General features: G+C 42.5%; 1 protein-coding gene across 1 annotated transcript in view; it reads left to right on the top strand.

Moving 5' to 3' along the window:
- GALNT8 (UDP-N-acetyl-alpha-D-galactosamine:polypeptide N-acetylgalactosaminyltransferase 8 (GalNAc-T8)) overlaps positions 1 to 17,249 on the top strand; it is a 76,901-nt gene extending 59,652 nt beyond the window's left edge. The window contains exons 7-11 of the mRNA XM_006862766.1: positions 4,371 to 4,556; positions 6,468 to 6,605; positions 7,161 to 7,256; positions 10,563 to 10,730; positions 17,106 to 17,249. Of these exons, the coding sequence (XP_006862828.1) occupies positions 4,371 to 4,556; positions 6,468 to 6,605; positions 7,161 to 7,256; positions 10,563 to 10,730; positions 17,106 to 17,249 (732 nt within the window). The remainder of the gene's footprint in view (positions 1 to 4,370; positions 4,557 to 6,467; positions 6,606 to 7,160; positions 7,257 to 10,562; positions 10,731 to 17,105) is intronic.
- Positions 17,250 to 17,571: the final 322 nt, after the last annotated feature.

The following is a 17,571-nucleotide window of genomic DNA, read 5'->3' as shown; positions in this document are numbered from 1 at the left end:
AGCACCACATGGGGTCAGTCTAATAAGGTGACCTAAATTGTCATTCCTGAAGGCTCTGGGTCATTTGTAATCCTGCCTGAATTTCACTTTAATCACTTGGGGCACACTGTGGCTCCATCTAATAAACATTGGACTGCGAACTATAACGTCAGCAGTTAGAGCTCACTAGCCTCTCTTCGGGAGAAAGATGAAGCTTCCTGCTCCCACAAAGATTTAAAGCCTCAGAAACCCTATACAGGGTCACTATGAGTTGGAAACGACTCAGTGGTACTTAATAACAACAACAACCAGTGGTCACAGCAGTGATGATGCTAGTGAATGTGAGTGAATGGAGATGGAGGCTTGCACTGATGAGTAGGAAGGGAAAACCAGCATTTGTGGATTGTCTTGTACATTCCTGCTACTCTGCCAGCTTGCCATACAGACTGTCTGCACTCAGGATCCATCTCTCATTTACAAGCTGGATAAACATGGGCAAAGTACTTAAATGGGAATAATAACATGCACATTGTTGTTTTTGTTAAGTGTCATCTAGTCAGTACTGACTCACATGGACCCTGTATAGGGTGGGTTTGAACCACCAACCTTATGGTTAGCAGTCCAGTGCTTACCTGTAGCACCGCACCAGGGACTTTACCATGTTGAAGGCTTAATTTGTGAAGTATTAGGATAGTGTATGGCACAAAATTTGTTGTCGTTGTTGTATGCTGTTGAGTCGATTCCGACTCATAGCTTACCTGCATATGATTTTGGAGATGTGGCTGGTGAGTTTGAACTACCAACTTTGTGGTTAGCAGTCCAGTGCTTATCCTACAGCACCACACCACAATTCCTTGGCACAAAATAAATCATTGTTATTTTAAGCAGAAACTTCATGTCTCTGTGTATATAAGAGGGGCAGAGCCAGCTAGCCAGACAGACTCAGAAAAAGGGAAGAAAGAGGGAAAGAGAAAGGGGTGGGGTGGGGGGGAGGGGGTGGCTTCTGTCAAGTAGGTATAGGTTGTGTGTAAAATCTGAAAACTGTTGGTCCAATTAACATTACCTCTTTTTTTTTTTTTTTTAACAACAACAAAAAGCTTTTTCTTGTGAATTGAGTGAAAGTAAACAGACAAGATCATCAACTTTACTTTCAACCAATCATACATACATTGTGTTTCATCTCAATGATTACATGTTCCTCCCTGTAACAACAGTTATCCTGTGGCTCCCCTTTTACATTTTATTTTTCACAAATGAACAAAGCAAAAATATAGGATGTATACATACAAAACAAAAAAAAATATATTCATTTAAATGTCCAAAGGGCACATTTTGCCTGCCTGCAGGCACACAGGGTTTCTCAGTCCATGGGCCCAGAGTCCTCAGCTGCTCCGTCTCTCCATGCCATTGCCTCTACCACCATCTCTGCTGTTGCTGCTTTTCTAGGTAGGATCTCACACTCCACTCATGCTCTTCCTTCTTAATGGTCCTGAAATGAGTGATTAACTACTCCCCACTTTTATTAATATTACCTCTTGACTTTTCACTCATTTAAGAATTCTTATATCAGTAATTAATTTCTGTCCCCCAGATTTGTGTGGATTGGAAACCTCTATCGACTAAGAAAATTAGAGTAAAACTATATTTAGATTTTTAAATGTTTAGAGGATATTAAATTGAATGTAACCTCCACATGGCTCTAGGGGCTAATGATGAAAAACAGAAGAGGATAACTCAGAAACCCTATACAGAGTTGCTATGAGTTGGAATCAGCTCGAAGGCACTTAACAACAAACAACAACAATGAAGCAAAGATATGCTTTGAACAAATAATCAGAGAGCCTGGTTTCTACTGAGTGTTTGTTGTGGCATTTAATCTCCTGACAGCCCAAATGGTGGGTATGCCCCTTTTGCAGATGAGTCAGTTGAGGCTCAGAGAGGGTGAATATTTTACTCCAACATGCCTGGCAGGTAGTGAGTGACAGATTCAAGATTTGACTTTAAAGATGTGGGGAAAGGAAGTAAAGGAGAAGGGGAAATTGAAGGTCTAGAAGTAGAGGAAGAGATGAAAGTCATATAAGGGGACTGACCTCTCAGGTGGACACCTTTTGATACCTTAACAGAACAGAAAAGATCTAAGATGCTCACCCTCACCTCTGGGTCTCCCGTTGGCAAGAATACATCAGATTGCTAATCACTGCTTGGTGGTGGTGGCATGCTGTGGAGTGGGTTCCAACTCTCAGTGACCTTGCATAGGGTTCCCGAGGCTGTAAATCTTTATGGGAGCAGAAAGTCTCATCTTTCTCTTTTGGAACATCTGGTAGTTTCAAATAGCTAGATGAGCTAACTGTAGTTGTTAAACAGCAAAACAAAAGAACAACACACTGCCATTAAGTGGATTCTGGCTCACAGCAACCTTCTAGGGTGTGGATCTGCTCCATAGGATTTTTGAGACTGCCTCATCTTTCTTCTGTAAAGCTGCTGGTGGACTTGAACTGTGGACTTTGCAATTAGCAGACCAGTGTTAATTCATTGTGCCACCGAGGTTCCTTAATTATTGCTGTAAGGGGCTGTCAAGTAGACTCATACGTACTCCATATAACTGAGTAGAACTGCCCCATAGGGCTTTCTAGGTTGAGATCTTCATGGGTGCAGATCCCCAGGCCCAACCACCAACCTTATTGGTCAGCAATGGAGCACTTAACTGTTTATGCCACTACAGCTTCCCAGAAAATGCAACTCCGTTTGACAACTGCCCTAGCTTCCTAGTGTTGCTCTAACATAAGTATCCCAAGTGGGTGGCTTAAAAAAAACCCAGAAACTTATTTTCTCATAGTTCAGAGGCTTGTTGTTGTTGTTGTTTAGTGCCATTGAGTGGTTCCGACCCACAGAGACTCTGTATGGGGTTTCCAAGGAGTGGCTGATGAGTTTGAACTGCTGACCTTGCTGTTTGAACCGACCTTGCGGTGCAGTGTTTTATCTCACAGCACCGCAGTCCAAATTTAGGGCAAGGCTCAATGGCAAGGTTCTCATTCTGTTGGCTATAGAGGAAGAAACTTGTCTCTTCCAGAATTCTTGGGTTCCTGGGTGAGCTTCATGTGGCAGCTCTTTTCCCTTGTGGGTGCTTGAAGGTCTCTATCTATGCTGTTCCTTGTCACTCAGAAGTCATTAGACTTAGGACACAACCTACATTGTCACAGCCTCATTAACACAACAAAACAAACCCTGTTCCCAAAGGGGAATGTATCCTTAGATTAGGATTCCAACACATATTTGGGGAGGGGGGCCCACAATTCAATCTCCAATCTGTAACAGCAACCATGGACTATATGAATCTGACATTGTTAGACATTCTTATCATCTGTCTGGATGAAGATCATATTTTCTAAGTTATATAGCAGAATCTGACAAGTAGATCTGAATCCATAAAGATGACAAGGAAATTGATTATAATTGGGTTATAAATCATGTTATCTCCTTGTCTACAGTTTGCCTGCTGTTGTTGTTGTTAAGTGCCATCGAGTCGGTTCCGACTTATGGAGACCCTATAAAGGGTTTCCAAGGAGTGGCTGGTGGGTTTGAACCACCAATCTTGTAATTATCAGTCCAATGTTTATCCTACAGCTCCACATCCCATACTAGCTGTTTCTGTATAACAATATTATCACAAACATAGAGGCTAAAAACAATACACATTTATCATCTCAGTTTCTGTGGTCAGCAGTTTATTTGGGTTTTTGCAAGGCTGCAAACAAGTGTCAACTGGGGCTGGGTTTTCACCTGAGGCTTGCCTGTTGCAGGATCTACTTTCAAGCACACGTGGTTGCTGGCAGCATTAGAAGATTTCCTGGCTGAGGAAACACTCAGCTTTTTGCTGACTTTCAATAAGAAGTTTACTTTAGTTCCTTTACAGCATGACAACAGACTCCCAGAAATATAGACATTATGTAATGTCATCATGTTCATCTTGTCATGTTTGCCATAATATATTTGTTAGAAGCAAGTCACAGGTCCTTGCCTACACTTAAGGAGAGAGGATTAGGCAAGACATGTGGAGGCGGGGTTCAAGGGGCAGGCCAACTAAAATCTGGATGATCTAAGTCTAGGAGACAGTGCATCTCAAGACTTGAGCAGTTTTCTTGGGAACAAGGCAGCAGAGGCAGCCTCTCCTATGGCCAGTAGGAGGATTTCTTAAAAGAAGCAGAATTTCTGGAGCTGGTTGAATGACAGAAGAGAAGCAGTTTGGTAGACTTCTTGGGAAGGATGTTTTCCATAAGTAGTTTGGGAGACAGCAAGGAATGGGAATGGGAGGACTCCCACTTGTCTTTTGTATGCAATTTGTTGACCTTGGGGCCCAGCCTTCCCAGGAGATTTTTCCCCTTCTCTTGCAGGTGTGGCAGTGTGGAGGGAAGATCGAGGTCTTACCCTGTTCTCGGATTGCTCACCTAGAGAGACACCACAAGCCCTACGCCTTGGATCTGAGCATTGCTTTGAAGCGCAATGCTTTGCGAGTGGCCGAAATCTGGATGGATGAATATAAACACATGGTCTACTTGGCCTGGAATGTGCCTCTTGAGGTTTGTCATGAAACTGAATGAAGCAGGGAATAACAAAGGAGGAGAAGATGGTGTGAATGGTAGGGAATGGGAAGAAATGCTACCAAGTGCTATCCTAGCCCTAAAGAGTCTTCGTAAGGTTCTGATGGTGTGATAAAATGGCACCTAATATGGAGTCCAAGGAGCTCTGGTAGCGTAATGGTTATGAATCGGGCTGCAAACCACAAGGTCAGCAGTTTGAAACTACCAGCTGTTCTGTGGGAGAAAGATGAGGCTTTCTGCTCCTGTAAAGATTTACAGCCTCGGAAACCCTGTACAGGGTCGCTATGAGTTGGAACCGACTCCACTGCACATAACAACACCAATATGGAGTCCTGGTGTGGTGCTGTGGGTTAATGCACTGAACTGCAAAGTCAGTTTGAACTGCAAGGTCGTCAGTTCAAGCTCACCAGCCACTCCTTGGAGACCGTATACAGGGTTGCTATGGGTTGAAATTGACTCGGCAGCACTTAACAATAACAGCAACGTAGTAGGTATTATTTTCATTATTCTAACTTTACAGATGAGGAAACTGAGGTACAGATATTTGAAAGGAACTTTCAAATAATATGAGGGGGATCCAGAAAGTTTGTGGAAAATGTAATGAATGGAACTTTTCCATGAACTTTTTGATGTTCCTTCATACAGATAGTAAGTGGCAGAATCAAAATTCAAATCTAGGAAACTTAGCTTCTAGATGCCAGAGTCTTTGCCACTCTGCTGTATGGGGAGTCCTTGCTTGGGGAGGGTAGAGCTGAACATAAGGAATTTACTGTCTCCAAGAGACCTAGCATGGCAGGCAGGGGTGTATGGTATTAGGAGGAGGGGCAGGATGAACGTGAATAAGGGTGACCTTCTGGGCTGAGACCACCTGAGGTCAGAGTGACATACTGTGTGTGGCCTGTTCCTGAAACTATGACTCTGGGTTAAAAAATGTCGAGGTGTGTTTTGGGATATAGGAGGCATACTCTTCCTCTCTATCACAGTAGATCCTAAAGGAGCTTCCAGGATGCCAGAGAGTCAGAATGGTGGGGAGCCTGTGCAATGTGTCCACAAGAGAATGCCAAGAAGAGTGATGGGGGCCAGCAGCTAGGTTAAGTAGCTGCTAGCACTGTGGTTGAAGAATATAATAATGTGCAGAAATGGCTGAGCCTCCCTCCTAATGTCAAAGTCATCAGAGTCTTCTCCTAACAACCCAAGATGCCATTAACCTCCTACAGTCAGCTTGTTGCTTGAAGAGATTTATAGGAAATTATTCTGATGTCTCAGTATACTAAAGAATGCTAGGCAAACAAGTACCCCTCCAGGAGATCGCTGGTTGTTTTTACCTCTGTGGAGTTATATTTGTGAATGTGCCCAGCTCTAAAGCAAATTGCCCCTAAATAGTAAACCCTCAACTCCTCCAAAGGAAAATGAACCCTGACCGCAGATTCTGAGAGGAAGGCAGATGCACAAATGGTGTCAGCATTCCTGTTTCTAGTTTGCCTCATTAGTGTTCTTTCATTTCATTCTCCCAAAGTATCACTTTTAGAAAACCTCCTCTAATCTCCAAATCTGCTGCCAGCATGTGTTTTTGAAGAGCTTTTTCTGGTCATCATGAGGAATATTTTGTAGTATATTGATGTAAATATTGTCTACAACAGGAACAGTCTGAGTCAGCCTGTTACTGACGAGAAATAAACCCATGTGGCTCTACTATGGGGGCCTGGCAAGTGTTTTGAAACCAGCAGAAGTTGCTAGGACTCAAACTTTTCCCACTTTTCCTGGAAAACTATAAAATACCAAGGTTACCTTACAGGAAACCAGGAAAATACCTAGTTCCCTTGTGAGAGGTCCAATCTTGTTGGTGGGGTCAGGGTGGTTACACTTAAACTCTTGGTGTTTTATTTACAGAACTCTGGAATTGATTTTGGAGACATTTCTTCCAGAAAGGCACTCCGGGAGAAACTAAAATGTAAAACTTTTGACTGGTACCTGAAAAATGTTTATCCACTCCTGAAGCCAATCAGTAGTATTGTGGGCTACGGAAGAGTATGTATTATGAAAGTGTATTTTAGATTTTAACTGCTTGATTGTAAAAGACAGTGAACCCTAAATCATACTGTGGCTCGGGTGAGGGGTTATAAAGACCACCCTGCTTAAGAGTCTCTTCCTACCCCTATACTCTTTCCTTGGCTGTTTGCCCTGGGACCTTCTCAGTTCCTTTTCCTCTCTTGCCTCCCCAGTCCTGATCTTTTTCTTTCTGCCTCGATGTCTTTGACTTTTCAAAGTGCACCTCTCTCAGTTTCTCAGCTAACTTGGGTGTTTGCCTCACTCACCTGAACTCTAGCATGGACACCCTTTTCCTAGATGAGATATGAGGGTCTGAGTTGGGTGTGTGTTCCCATGAAGTAGGCATCACAGAGCCCCCTTCACTTCAGTATTCATGTTTCCTAATACTTAGAAAATGGTGGCTGGGACCCCAGCCCTCTACGCTATTCATTATGCTATTCTGGTGATGTTGGGGCACTGGGGGAAAATGTGGGGCTGGGAGTCCTCTGTCTCTGCCGCTTTACAATAGTGTTGTGGTGTGTTTTGCTCTTTCAGATGAGAAACGCTTTGGATGAAAGTATCTGCCTCGATCAAGGGGCAGTACCAGGCAATACCCCTATCATGTATTACTGCCATACATTCAGCCCACAGGTATTTTCCACAAGCTTCCCGATCCCCACAAGGTGAAACCTGCTGTGGTTTAGCCCTTGAAGACCTTTGCTAGATTTAGAGTTGGCGTTTGATGATGGTGAGACAAGAATTGCTCATCAGTGGGTCAAGAGGAAGAGTGAAGCCCAAGCTGTACTTGTAACAAAGGACTTCTTGGTTCATTCCAAATGTCATGGCAAAATGGTGCCATTTCAGGCACAGAGAGGAGAGGTAGAAAGTCTATGCTCTGTTGCACCCATTCTTCATGGTGACGTTTTCATTAATAATCACATCCAGTCCCTTCCTCTTCTTTTTCTCCCTCTACGCCCACCACCTTTCCACGTCAATCAGTGCACATTCTTTTTGAGCCTTGGTGGCACCGTGGGTTTGCCATCGGGCTGCTATTTGAAAGGTCAGCAGTTCAAACACACCAGCCACTCTGAGGCAGGTATGTGAAGCTGACGGCTCCAGTAAAGCTTTATAATTTTAGAAATCCTTTATGGGGTTACTGAGTCCAAATCAATTCAATGACAGTGGGTTTTGGGGTCTCCAGGAAGGTGGACCAGTGAAGGTACCTGTGGCATCTTCTGTAGAGAAAGCACCAGTGAACTAGAGAAGGGACAGGCTGAACCAAAGGAATGGAAGAAGTTGGTTACCAACTGGAAGACACAGTTTTTTCTTCCCTGAGAATAGTTACATCTATCATCTTTCTTTGCTTGTTGCCCTCAAATAAACCTTTAAAAAACATGATATTGCTTTTTTGGTGAAAGCAAATATACATATGAGGGGAATCCTGGTTTGGCACTGGGGATTAATGTGTAGGCCTACAAGGTCAATGATTTAAGCTCACCAGCTGTTCCTCAGAAACCCTATACAGGATTGCTATGAGTCAGAACGACTCAATGACACTTAACAACAACAGCATATGAGGAGTCCTGGTGTGGCACTATAGAATAAGCACTGGATTGCTAACCACAAGGCCAACAGTTCAAACTTATCAACCACTCCTCAGAAACCTATGATTCGGGGTTTAAGAATGTTGATATGAGTCAGAATTGACTTGACAACTCTTATCAACAACATACATATGAGGGGGACTTCAAAAGTTTGTGGAAAAATGGAATTAAAAGATTCTGAAACTTTTCCACACGCTTTTTTAAAAAAGGTTTTATTGTGAATTATATGAGAGTTTACATGGGAGAACATCAGCCTTACATTCATCCAATCATATATCACTTCACCGCCATGATTACAATCCCCTCCATGCATCATCAAACAACAAAGGGTATACCCCACAAGCCCGCCCCCCAGTTGTCAGCACACAGCCCCTCTCCCTCTCTGGACCCAGAGTCCCCAGCCACTCCATCTCTCCACATCATCGTCTCTGGCTCCATCTCTGGCGTCACTGCTTCTCTGGGTAGGGTCCCACACTCCACTTCTCTCCTTTAATGGTCCCAGGGACTCTACTCCTAGACTACAAAGTCAACCACTTCCCTCCTTTTGCTACAAAATGTCCACTTTACATTTCCAACCCTCACAATCAGTCCTAATAGCAATTATTCACTATTGTACCACAAGATTCTTATTCCTATCTCCTTTCATCAGCCCTGTCCAGACAGATTGGATACCACTCAGTGGAGATTCTACCTTTCCCCACACCCTCTGGATGTAGGCTCCCTGTTGAAAGCTTGTAAACCAGTCACTTTATGCCTTTGGGTTGTTGTTGTTATGTGCCGTGGAGTTTGTTCCAACTCATAGAGACCCTACGCAGGGTTTCCGAGGCTGTAAATATTTATGGAAGCAGAATGCCTCATCTTTCTCCCATGGAACAGCTGGTAGTTTCAAACTGCTGACTGTAAGATTAGCAGCCTGATTTGTAACCATTACACTAGCAGAGCTCCTTAGAATGGTTAACTAGAGCCATAAAAATGACCTGTAAACAGCACAGACTGGTAACGTTCTAGAATTCCTGTAGGTAGCAATGCCAAACTGTAGTGAACAAGATATGCATTGTGTTGTTGTTAAGTGCCGTCAAGTCAGTTCCAACCCATAGCGACCCTGTATAGGGTTTCCTAGGAGCAGCTGGTGAGCTTGAACTGCCAGCCTTGCAGTTCAAACAGCTTTGCAGTCTGGTGCATTAACCCACAGTGACATACCAGGACTCCAAGATATGCATTACAGTACCAAAAACTCAAATAGCATACGGTAGATAATGAAATGAATACTGGAAAGAATTTACTCTAATTTCAAATTGTGCTGTAGATGGGCAAAAGTTAAAAGAAAAAGAAAAATTTGGGTAGCTACTGTTTAAGTTGCCCATCCCTGTGAACCCTGTCCATATGCTTTTTGAAATTACTTCCTGTTGTTCAATGACACTGATAACATTTTTCCTCAATGTATCAATATTCTCATTATTTCTGTTCTAATTGGTGCATTTCCATTAATCTAGGTCCCCCTCCTGCCCACAATATCTCTTACTTTCTCATTTAAATTTAGGGTCTTAGATAGATTTTTTTTTTTTTTTTTGAAGAAGCATAGTACTCACAGGTGATATTACTTGATATTACTGTAATTTAGTTGAAAAGTGCCTTCTGGGAGTGGTTCCAGTTCAAAGTTTAAGGGGTACTTCAGGGTTATAGTCTAGGTGGTCCCTCAGGTCTCTGTTGGCTCGAAGGAGCTCTTTGAGGTATTATTCATGATAGGTATTATTTTCACTTGTTGTTGTTGTTAAGTGCCATGGAGTCGGTTCCGACCCATAGCGACCCTGTACAGGGTTTCCAAGGCTGTAAATCTTTACGGGAGCAGAAAGCCTCATCTTTCTCCCCCGGAGTGGCTGGTAGTTTCGAACTGCTGACCTTGTGGTTTGCAGCCCAACTCATAACCACTATGCTACCAGAGCTCCTTTTCACTTAGCAGATGAAAACAATGAGACACACAACCAATCTATTCACCCAAATTCCCACAGTAGAGTAGTGTCAGACTTGAAATTTCAAAGTTTTCCTGACCGTAGACCTCTAACTGGGGCTTATAGCTGGCTTTTTTCTTCAAAGACACACTTCCTCATGCCCTGAAAGCTGTGGTTCTGTGGGAGCCCTTGTAGAGAAGGAAGCAGGCTCGTGCCTCGTCCCATGCCTGGTCTTCTTTCTGGAATAATCTGGGGCTGGGGGAAAAGAAGAAGAGGTGACTTTGTTACCCAGGGAATAATAGTGCTCCTCATGAAGGGACATTAGGGGCCAGAGAGCAGTCTTCAGGCTCCCTAGGAGGTTCAGGGCCCCAGTGACTGTGTCATGGCAGACTTTGCTCTTTTAGAATGTCTACTACCACCAAACGGGGGAATTCTACGTGGGAGCACTGATTGCAGAAAAAAATACTGAGGATCGCTGTTTGACTGACCCTGGGAAAGGGGAGAATCCCACCTTAGAACCATGCTCCAAAGCAGCCTCAAATGGACTGAACATATATTGGGATTTTAAACTGGTAAGTTGTGTTTTTTAAAAGATAGATATATTCAAATATACTATGAGGGGTTCAGATCTGATTTGATGGTATTTTAGAAATATTCGTTTTTGTGACAGACTGGAAACAGGGACCTGATGTGACACACTGAGTCTATTGGCTAAGGCAGGGTTGCTTATGAAGCAGGACTATTGGGGCTTAAGTGTTAAGTTTAATAGTGAAGAGTTGGGTTTCAATCTTAGCTCAGTTGCCTTAAACAAGTTTCTTAACGTCTCTGAGGTTCAGTTTCTATACTTGTAAAATGAAGATAGTAATACAATGATCATTTGGGAGGATTCCATTCGATAACGTGTGAAGAATTTAGCGTAGTGCCTGACACATAGAAATTGCTCAATAAATATTAGTCATTGTGATTTGTTTTATTATTCATGATAATCAAAGAGCCTGGAGCGTTGGGCTCAGACTGTTTTTGTTGTGAAGTGCCATTGAGTCGGTTCCGACCCATAGCGACTCTGTATAGGGTTTCCAAGAAGCAACTGGTGAGCTCAAAGCATGGAACTTGTGGTTCAAACCAACTTTACAGGCCAGGGCATTAACCCACAGCGCTACACCAGGACTCCCGGATGAGACTAAGAGGATAAAATGTAATGTGGTGCTGTGGATCAGCAATGGACTGTAAAACCACAAAGTGAGCAGTTCAAACCCCACAGCTGCTCCTTGGAAACCCTATACAGGGTTGCTGTGAGTTGTAACGGACTCCACAGCATTTAACAACAACACAGTGAAAGTCAAGTACCCCTAATGACTCAGTAATTAAAGTACTCATCTGCTAACTGAAAGGTAAGAGGTTTGAATCCACCAGCTGCTCTGTGGGAGAAAGATATTGCAATCTGCTTCTGTAAAGATAATTGCTGTGGAAACCCTATGGGGCAGTGCCTCTCTGCCTTACAAGGGTCACTGTGAGTCACAATTCACAGTAATAGATTTGTTGTAAAAGTCCTGCCTTAAACTTCAACATCAAATGACCATGAAAAGAGTGGAGGAAATTTGGCTTTGTAGCCTTTTATGTGACAATGCCATGAAGAACTTGGCTGACCACAATCTACGTGTAAATGAATAGTGAGAAAAGACTGCATTCTTAGGCCATATTGGTATGAGTGTGATGTTCTGATCAAGGGAGACAATACTTTGCCAGTAGCCAGAATAAGTTGGTATTGTTTTAGGTCCAGGTGTTACATTTTAAGGGACATAGAGAACCCTAACTTTTTCATGCTAATGATCCCTTTGAGAATCTTCTGCTTGCTTTGGACTCTTTCCAAGAAAACATACATATGCATCTCTATGCCAAATTGTGCTTCCAACATCAGAGCATTTTTGTATCCTAAATGAAGTCTCTTTGAACTAGACCAAAGCAACTAGAAGGAGAAAGGTGAGCTCTTCTTAGTCTTTCTGCCTTAAACTTTGAGATTCAAGTTTTATTGGACAGCACATAATTCTATAAAAGCTTATGTGCCCTTTTACCTTAGACCCTTTTGCACATTGTCTCTTCTCCCCACAGCTCTTTCCTTGGGTAATTGTGGAGTGTTCTGTTAACCTTAAGTATCATCTCCTTCAGGAAGATTTCCATGACCCCGCAGGACTAGAATGGGTGGTTCTTCTGTGTGCTCTCAGGGGCCTTGAGTAATCTTTCTCTTCAGTTCTCTTACAATTGACTGTCCACCTGCTTCCTTGCAGCTCTAGGCTGTGAGCCTGAGGCAGGGCCTAGGTTTTCTTCATTGTTTTAGCTCTAGCATCTTGTACAGTGCCTGGAACATTGTAGACATTCAATAAATGGTCGTAGAACACATGGAATATTGGAAGACCTGGAGATAATAGCTTGGAGAGGCAAACCTAGAGATGAGATGAGCTATCCTCATGAGATGAGGGAATATGCAAGTCTGTTGCCTATAGGAGGGCAGAACTAAGACTAAAAACCAAAACCAAACTAGCTGCCATTGAGTTGGTTCTGACTCATGGCGACCCCATGTGTGTCTGAGCAAAAACTGTGCTCCATAGTGTTTTCAGTGACTGAGTCTTTCAGAAACAAATCACCAGTACTTTTCCTCCCAGGCACTCTGGGTGGACTTGACCCTCCAACTTCTGGTTAATAGCTGAGTGCAGTAACCATTTACACCACCCAGGGGTGCATCTTATGCGTAATTACGAGGGTGCTTCAAAAACTTTGTGGATAAATTGTTATTTTTCCATTCACTTTTCCACAAGGTTTTTGAAACCCCCGTGTATTCTGGCTTAATGTAAGAAGGGAAAATTTCTAAGGACTTAACAGCTATCCAAAGGGGTTTAGTAAGGGGAGGGACTCTGTCAGTGGTAACTATCTAGAAAAATATGCCTAAGCATCTGTTGATGTCCTTAATGGTATCCTTTGTGTGCAATCAGTACTTAAAAGTTTGGTTTAAAATAAAAAACAAAAACCATATATATATATATATATATATATATATTCAACTTGTTTAGGTTATAAATGAAAGAATTACACTTCTATTTTAAGGAAATTCATTAAACCAATCTTGCCATTTTATCTATGAGTCTAGCAAGTTTTTAACAATCACTATATAAGGGGATTTTATAATTTAATCAATTAAATTTCCTTAAACATTACAAGCTGTGTTTATAAATTTAATACATTAACTTTTCTTTCTTAAGAAATCCAGAGGTGTGACTTGAGAAGTAATGATTCTTAACACTTTCAAAAATCTTTAAAAAGTTAGTAAAAAGTTCAACATAAAATCACAAGTTTCAACTGTACCTTTTAAAATTGGAATCACAAGCCTAATCTATAAAACACTCATTTTCTTGAACATTGAAAGTAAATAGTAAACATATTGATTTAACATATATGTTGTTGTTTTTTGTTAAGTGTGGTTGAGACAGAACTGACTCATAGAGACCTTATGTAGGGTTATTGAGGAGTAACTGGTGAGTTTGAACTGCTGACCTTGCTGTTAGTAGTCCAGTGTTTATCCTATAGTACAACACAAGGAATCCAACATATATACTTAATCCTAAATCTACCAAGAATTAGATACTTTACTATTGTTCATAAAGAAACAATTATGAGAGTATGACAGACAGACAGACATGGGGAGGTAACTTATAGAATAGAGGTTTTGCTGGTGTGAGACCTAGAGGTACAGGACATCCAGGGAAGTGTTGTCATCATTACAATGGTCATGCCAGGCCCCTTTTTTATGGTATGTCAAGAACTCCAAAAATGAAAGAGCGAGGTGATCCTATAGCTTGTGGTGTATTATTTGATTTCATCTCAGTTTTAAGTCAGTTCATCCCATTTAATGTTTTTATATCCATTTTATCTCTGGGACCACCATTCTTCCAGATATTAACTTGATATGTGATTGAACCTACGATCCCTCTTGTGTTGTTTACTTTATTGTTGTTATGTGCCATCGAGTCGGTTCCGACCCATAGTGACCCTGTATAGGGTTTCCGAGGGTGTAAATCTTTACGGGAGTAGAAAGCCTCAACTTATAGACACAACTTATAAATTATTTATACTAAAAAGTAACCAAAAATATTCTCTCTGAACTGAGAGGGAGGCGAGACTAGATAATCCCTTTGTTTTCTTCAACTTCATGCCTTTATATTTCCAGTCACCCAGAGGGCACTGTGTCTTCTTGGGACCACAAGAGAGATAATGCCAGTGACTGAGGCTGGTGCCAGAGTGAAGAGATCAGGCATGCTTGAGGCAGCTGGACTGAGAGATGGGTTGAGAGTAGAGATGCTACTGAAATATTGGTGTTGTGAAGCACCGTCAAGTTGATTCCGACCCATAGTGACCCTGGATAGAGTTTCCAAGGAGCAGCTGGTGAGCTTGAACCACCAACCTTGCAGTTCAGACGACTTTGTGATCTAATGCATTAGCCCACAGTGCCACACCAGGACTCTGCTGCTGAAATAGGCAAGGGTTTGAAAAAAAATTATTTTCCAAATTAAAAAAAAAAAAGCAGATAATCCTTTTGAGGAAAAAAAAAAAGTAACAAATAAAAAGCAAGAATCTTAAATCTCTAGCAGGCAAACACCCCCAAACCCAAAGTAAAAATGAAAATGTTTGATCCAGATGAACTAATTGCAAAAGAAACAAGAAGCGAAGAGTTTTTGCAGGATATGGGGAACACTGTCAAAGCACATGTCCTGTGGCAGTTGAGAGAATAGAAATAAAGGTCACTGAATTTGTTTAAAAGGTCACAATAGATCACAAAGCCAAGATTTGCTTAGCACATATACTGCTCGTGGCACTGGGTTATGTATGTATGCATTATTGGTTTAGTCCTTATAAAAAAAAATCTTAGAAGCATTATCATTAGATTCTCTTAACTATGAAGTAATTAAGGCACAGAGAAATCAAATCATTTGCCTACAGCCACACAGCATCGTAAATGTTAGCTGAGGACTCAAACACAGAATCTTAATCCCTGTGTATTATTATCTCATTGCTTGGGAAGTCTGACTGTGAAAAAGAACAAAAACACTGAATGGTAGTTGAAACAGATGGGAGTAAAAGTTTTTCTTTTTTCTAATACTGTGATTTTTGGCAATCTTTAAGGGCTGTAGAAAGGAAATCTACAAAGAGGTAGCAAAAAAAGAAAGCTATTAGACAGCAAATGTGGTTTCTCTTTTACTATGGATGGCTGAGACTCAGGGACAGAAGGGACTGTCTCCACGATCACTCAGGGTATTCAGGGGAAGGCGTAGATGGACCAGAAGTGCAGTCCTCATGACAAAGTGACAAATGAAGCACTTTAGTGAGAATGAGTGTTAAGGGATAGGAACTGAGGGATAAAATCTTGCCGAGGATAGCTAGCAGAGGACCCTTAAGATGTAGGCCAAGCTCCGAAATCAGACAACTGTTGGCACATTTGTGGCCAGACTTGCTCAGTTAGTGAACCCTTTCCTGGAATCTTCTGTGGGCTGAAAACAGGAGTCTGAGGAAAGAAAATTTCTTGAACCTGTGGAGTCACCCTGAATGACAGATGTCAGAGGCGCCCCCAAGGAATTGGGGAGGATATATAGGGAGTTCACTATGGTCAGCATTAGGTAAACCACCAGTTGTTCCATGGGAGAAAGATGAGACATTCTGCTGCTGTAAAGATTTACAGCCTCGGAAACCTTATGCAGGGTTGCTGTGAGTTGGAACCAACTCCACAGTACATAATCACCACCACCACCAAGGGTTGCCAGGGGCTGTTTGTGACTATAAGAGATAAGAGGCAGGGAGGTGATGGTTACAGAGGGATCAGGCATTTGGAGATCTTAGCTGCAGCCCTGCTTGGTGTTAAAAACAAAGCAAAACAGAACTTGGTGGCAGGTTGTCTGAAGTGGAACAGTGAGACCAGGGTTTCTAAGTGGTCATCCAAATTGATGCTGTTAGCTTTAAGAATGATAGCAGACAGTAGGTTGTATAAAGAGATAAGAACTTTACGAAAGCATTAAGATATTATATGAGCTCCTCAAAGGGAGGTATTGTGGTGTGGGGAGTAGGAGAGAGAGAAGAGGGCAGGGCCTGGAGAGATAGTGGTTTGCTCAGGTGTCATGATCTTCAGTTGTTGAGCCAAGGAGATAGGCAATAAAGAAGAGCTCAGCATGCCTGGAGGCGGCACATGGGGCCACAGAGAAGGATGACCCTTCTTCACCCCATTAGACTAGGTAGAGGCAGAGACAAATGAACAGTTACCACATAACTTCAGGTTCAATAAATATTAACCATAACCCTATCTTATAGATGAGGAAACTGAGACTCAGGTTAAGTAAATGGTTTGTGTGGGGCGGAGCAGGGGTTCAAACCCAGACTTTTTAGCTGTAAAACCCATAATGTTCCCTCTAGTCAACTTTGTTAAAGCTCCCACAATACAGAGAGGCAGGAAGGTGTTATTCAAAGAGGTGAATATGAATGAGAGACTATGTATCACTTCTGCTTCAATCCCTTAACAGAACCTCAAAGAGAGAGGAAACAGATAGTGAGGTTTTCATAGACTAAGAGGTAAAGACATGGAAAGGATGGTCAAGTGGAGAATGTCCTTGACTCTTTATGACTCCGTCAAGGCATGACAGTCTTGGGAGAGGCTGATGATCTTGAGTGGAGCCACACTGTCTAGCCCTTACCACAAAGCATCAGTGACTCCAGATCTGTGGTTAGTTTGCCTTGGGGCTGATAGAGAAGGCCCTGGGTGATCTGCTTCTATGCTTTCCTTCATTTTCTGCTCTGGGTGACTTATGAAGGATTAGGGGGCTCATCAAGTTTGTCTGTGACCACAGTCGGGAGAGTGAGAGTAAAGGAGCATGCACCTTCAATACTTTGACTCTATCTCTCCTCTCATCTAGGGAGGAGCCGTCATAAATAGAGCCACCAAACGGTGTCTGGAGATCAAGAAGGGCACTTCAGGTACCTATGTGCTTGTGCTCCAGACCTGCACTGCACAGATGTGGAAAATACAGTATGTCATCAGAAATTGGGGCACAAACTAATGTCCAGGCAAACAATGGAGCCATCTGAAGGGCTCTTGGATGGTTTCTACTCCCAACACTGCTCAAAGTGGAAGAGGCGGAGAGACAGAATGTGTGTGTGTTCACTGGTACTTCAGCCTAGACTATACAGGATGTGGGGAAGACATGCTTGCCCATGTGCCCTGTTGCCCTGCTGGGGAAGCAGTGGAAATGACACCATCTGCCCCACAGCTTCCCTTGGGAGTTCATGATACGAACTCAGTGCCGTTCTTGGACAATCCTTGAAATAACTAACATCATCTGGCTGCACGTGGAAAGAAAAACAGGACGGCGGAAGTTTACC

The sequence above is a fragment of the Chrysochloris asiatica genome, unplaced genomic scaffold (assembly GCF_000296735.1).
Source record: "Chrysochloris asiatica unplaced genomic scaffold, ChrAsi1.0 scaffold00050, whole genome shotgun sequence".
Lineage (NCBI taxonomy): Eukaryota > Metazoa > Chordata > Mammalia > Afrosoricida > Chrysochloridae > Chrysochloris > Chrysochloris asiatica.
Note: the sequence above shows the minus strand (reverse complement) of the source record. Positions and strands in the feature narration are given on the sequence as shown.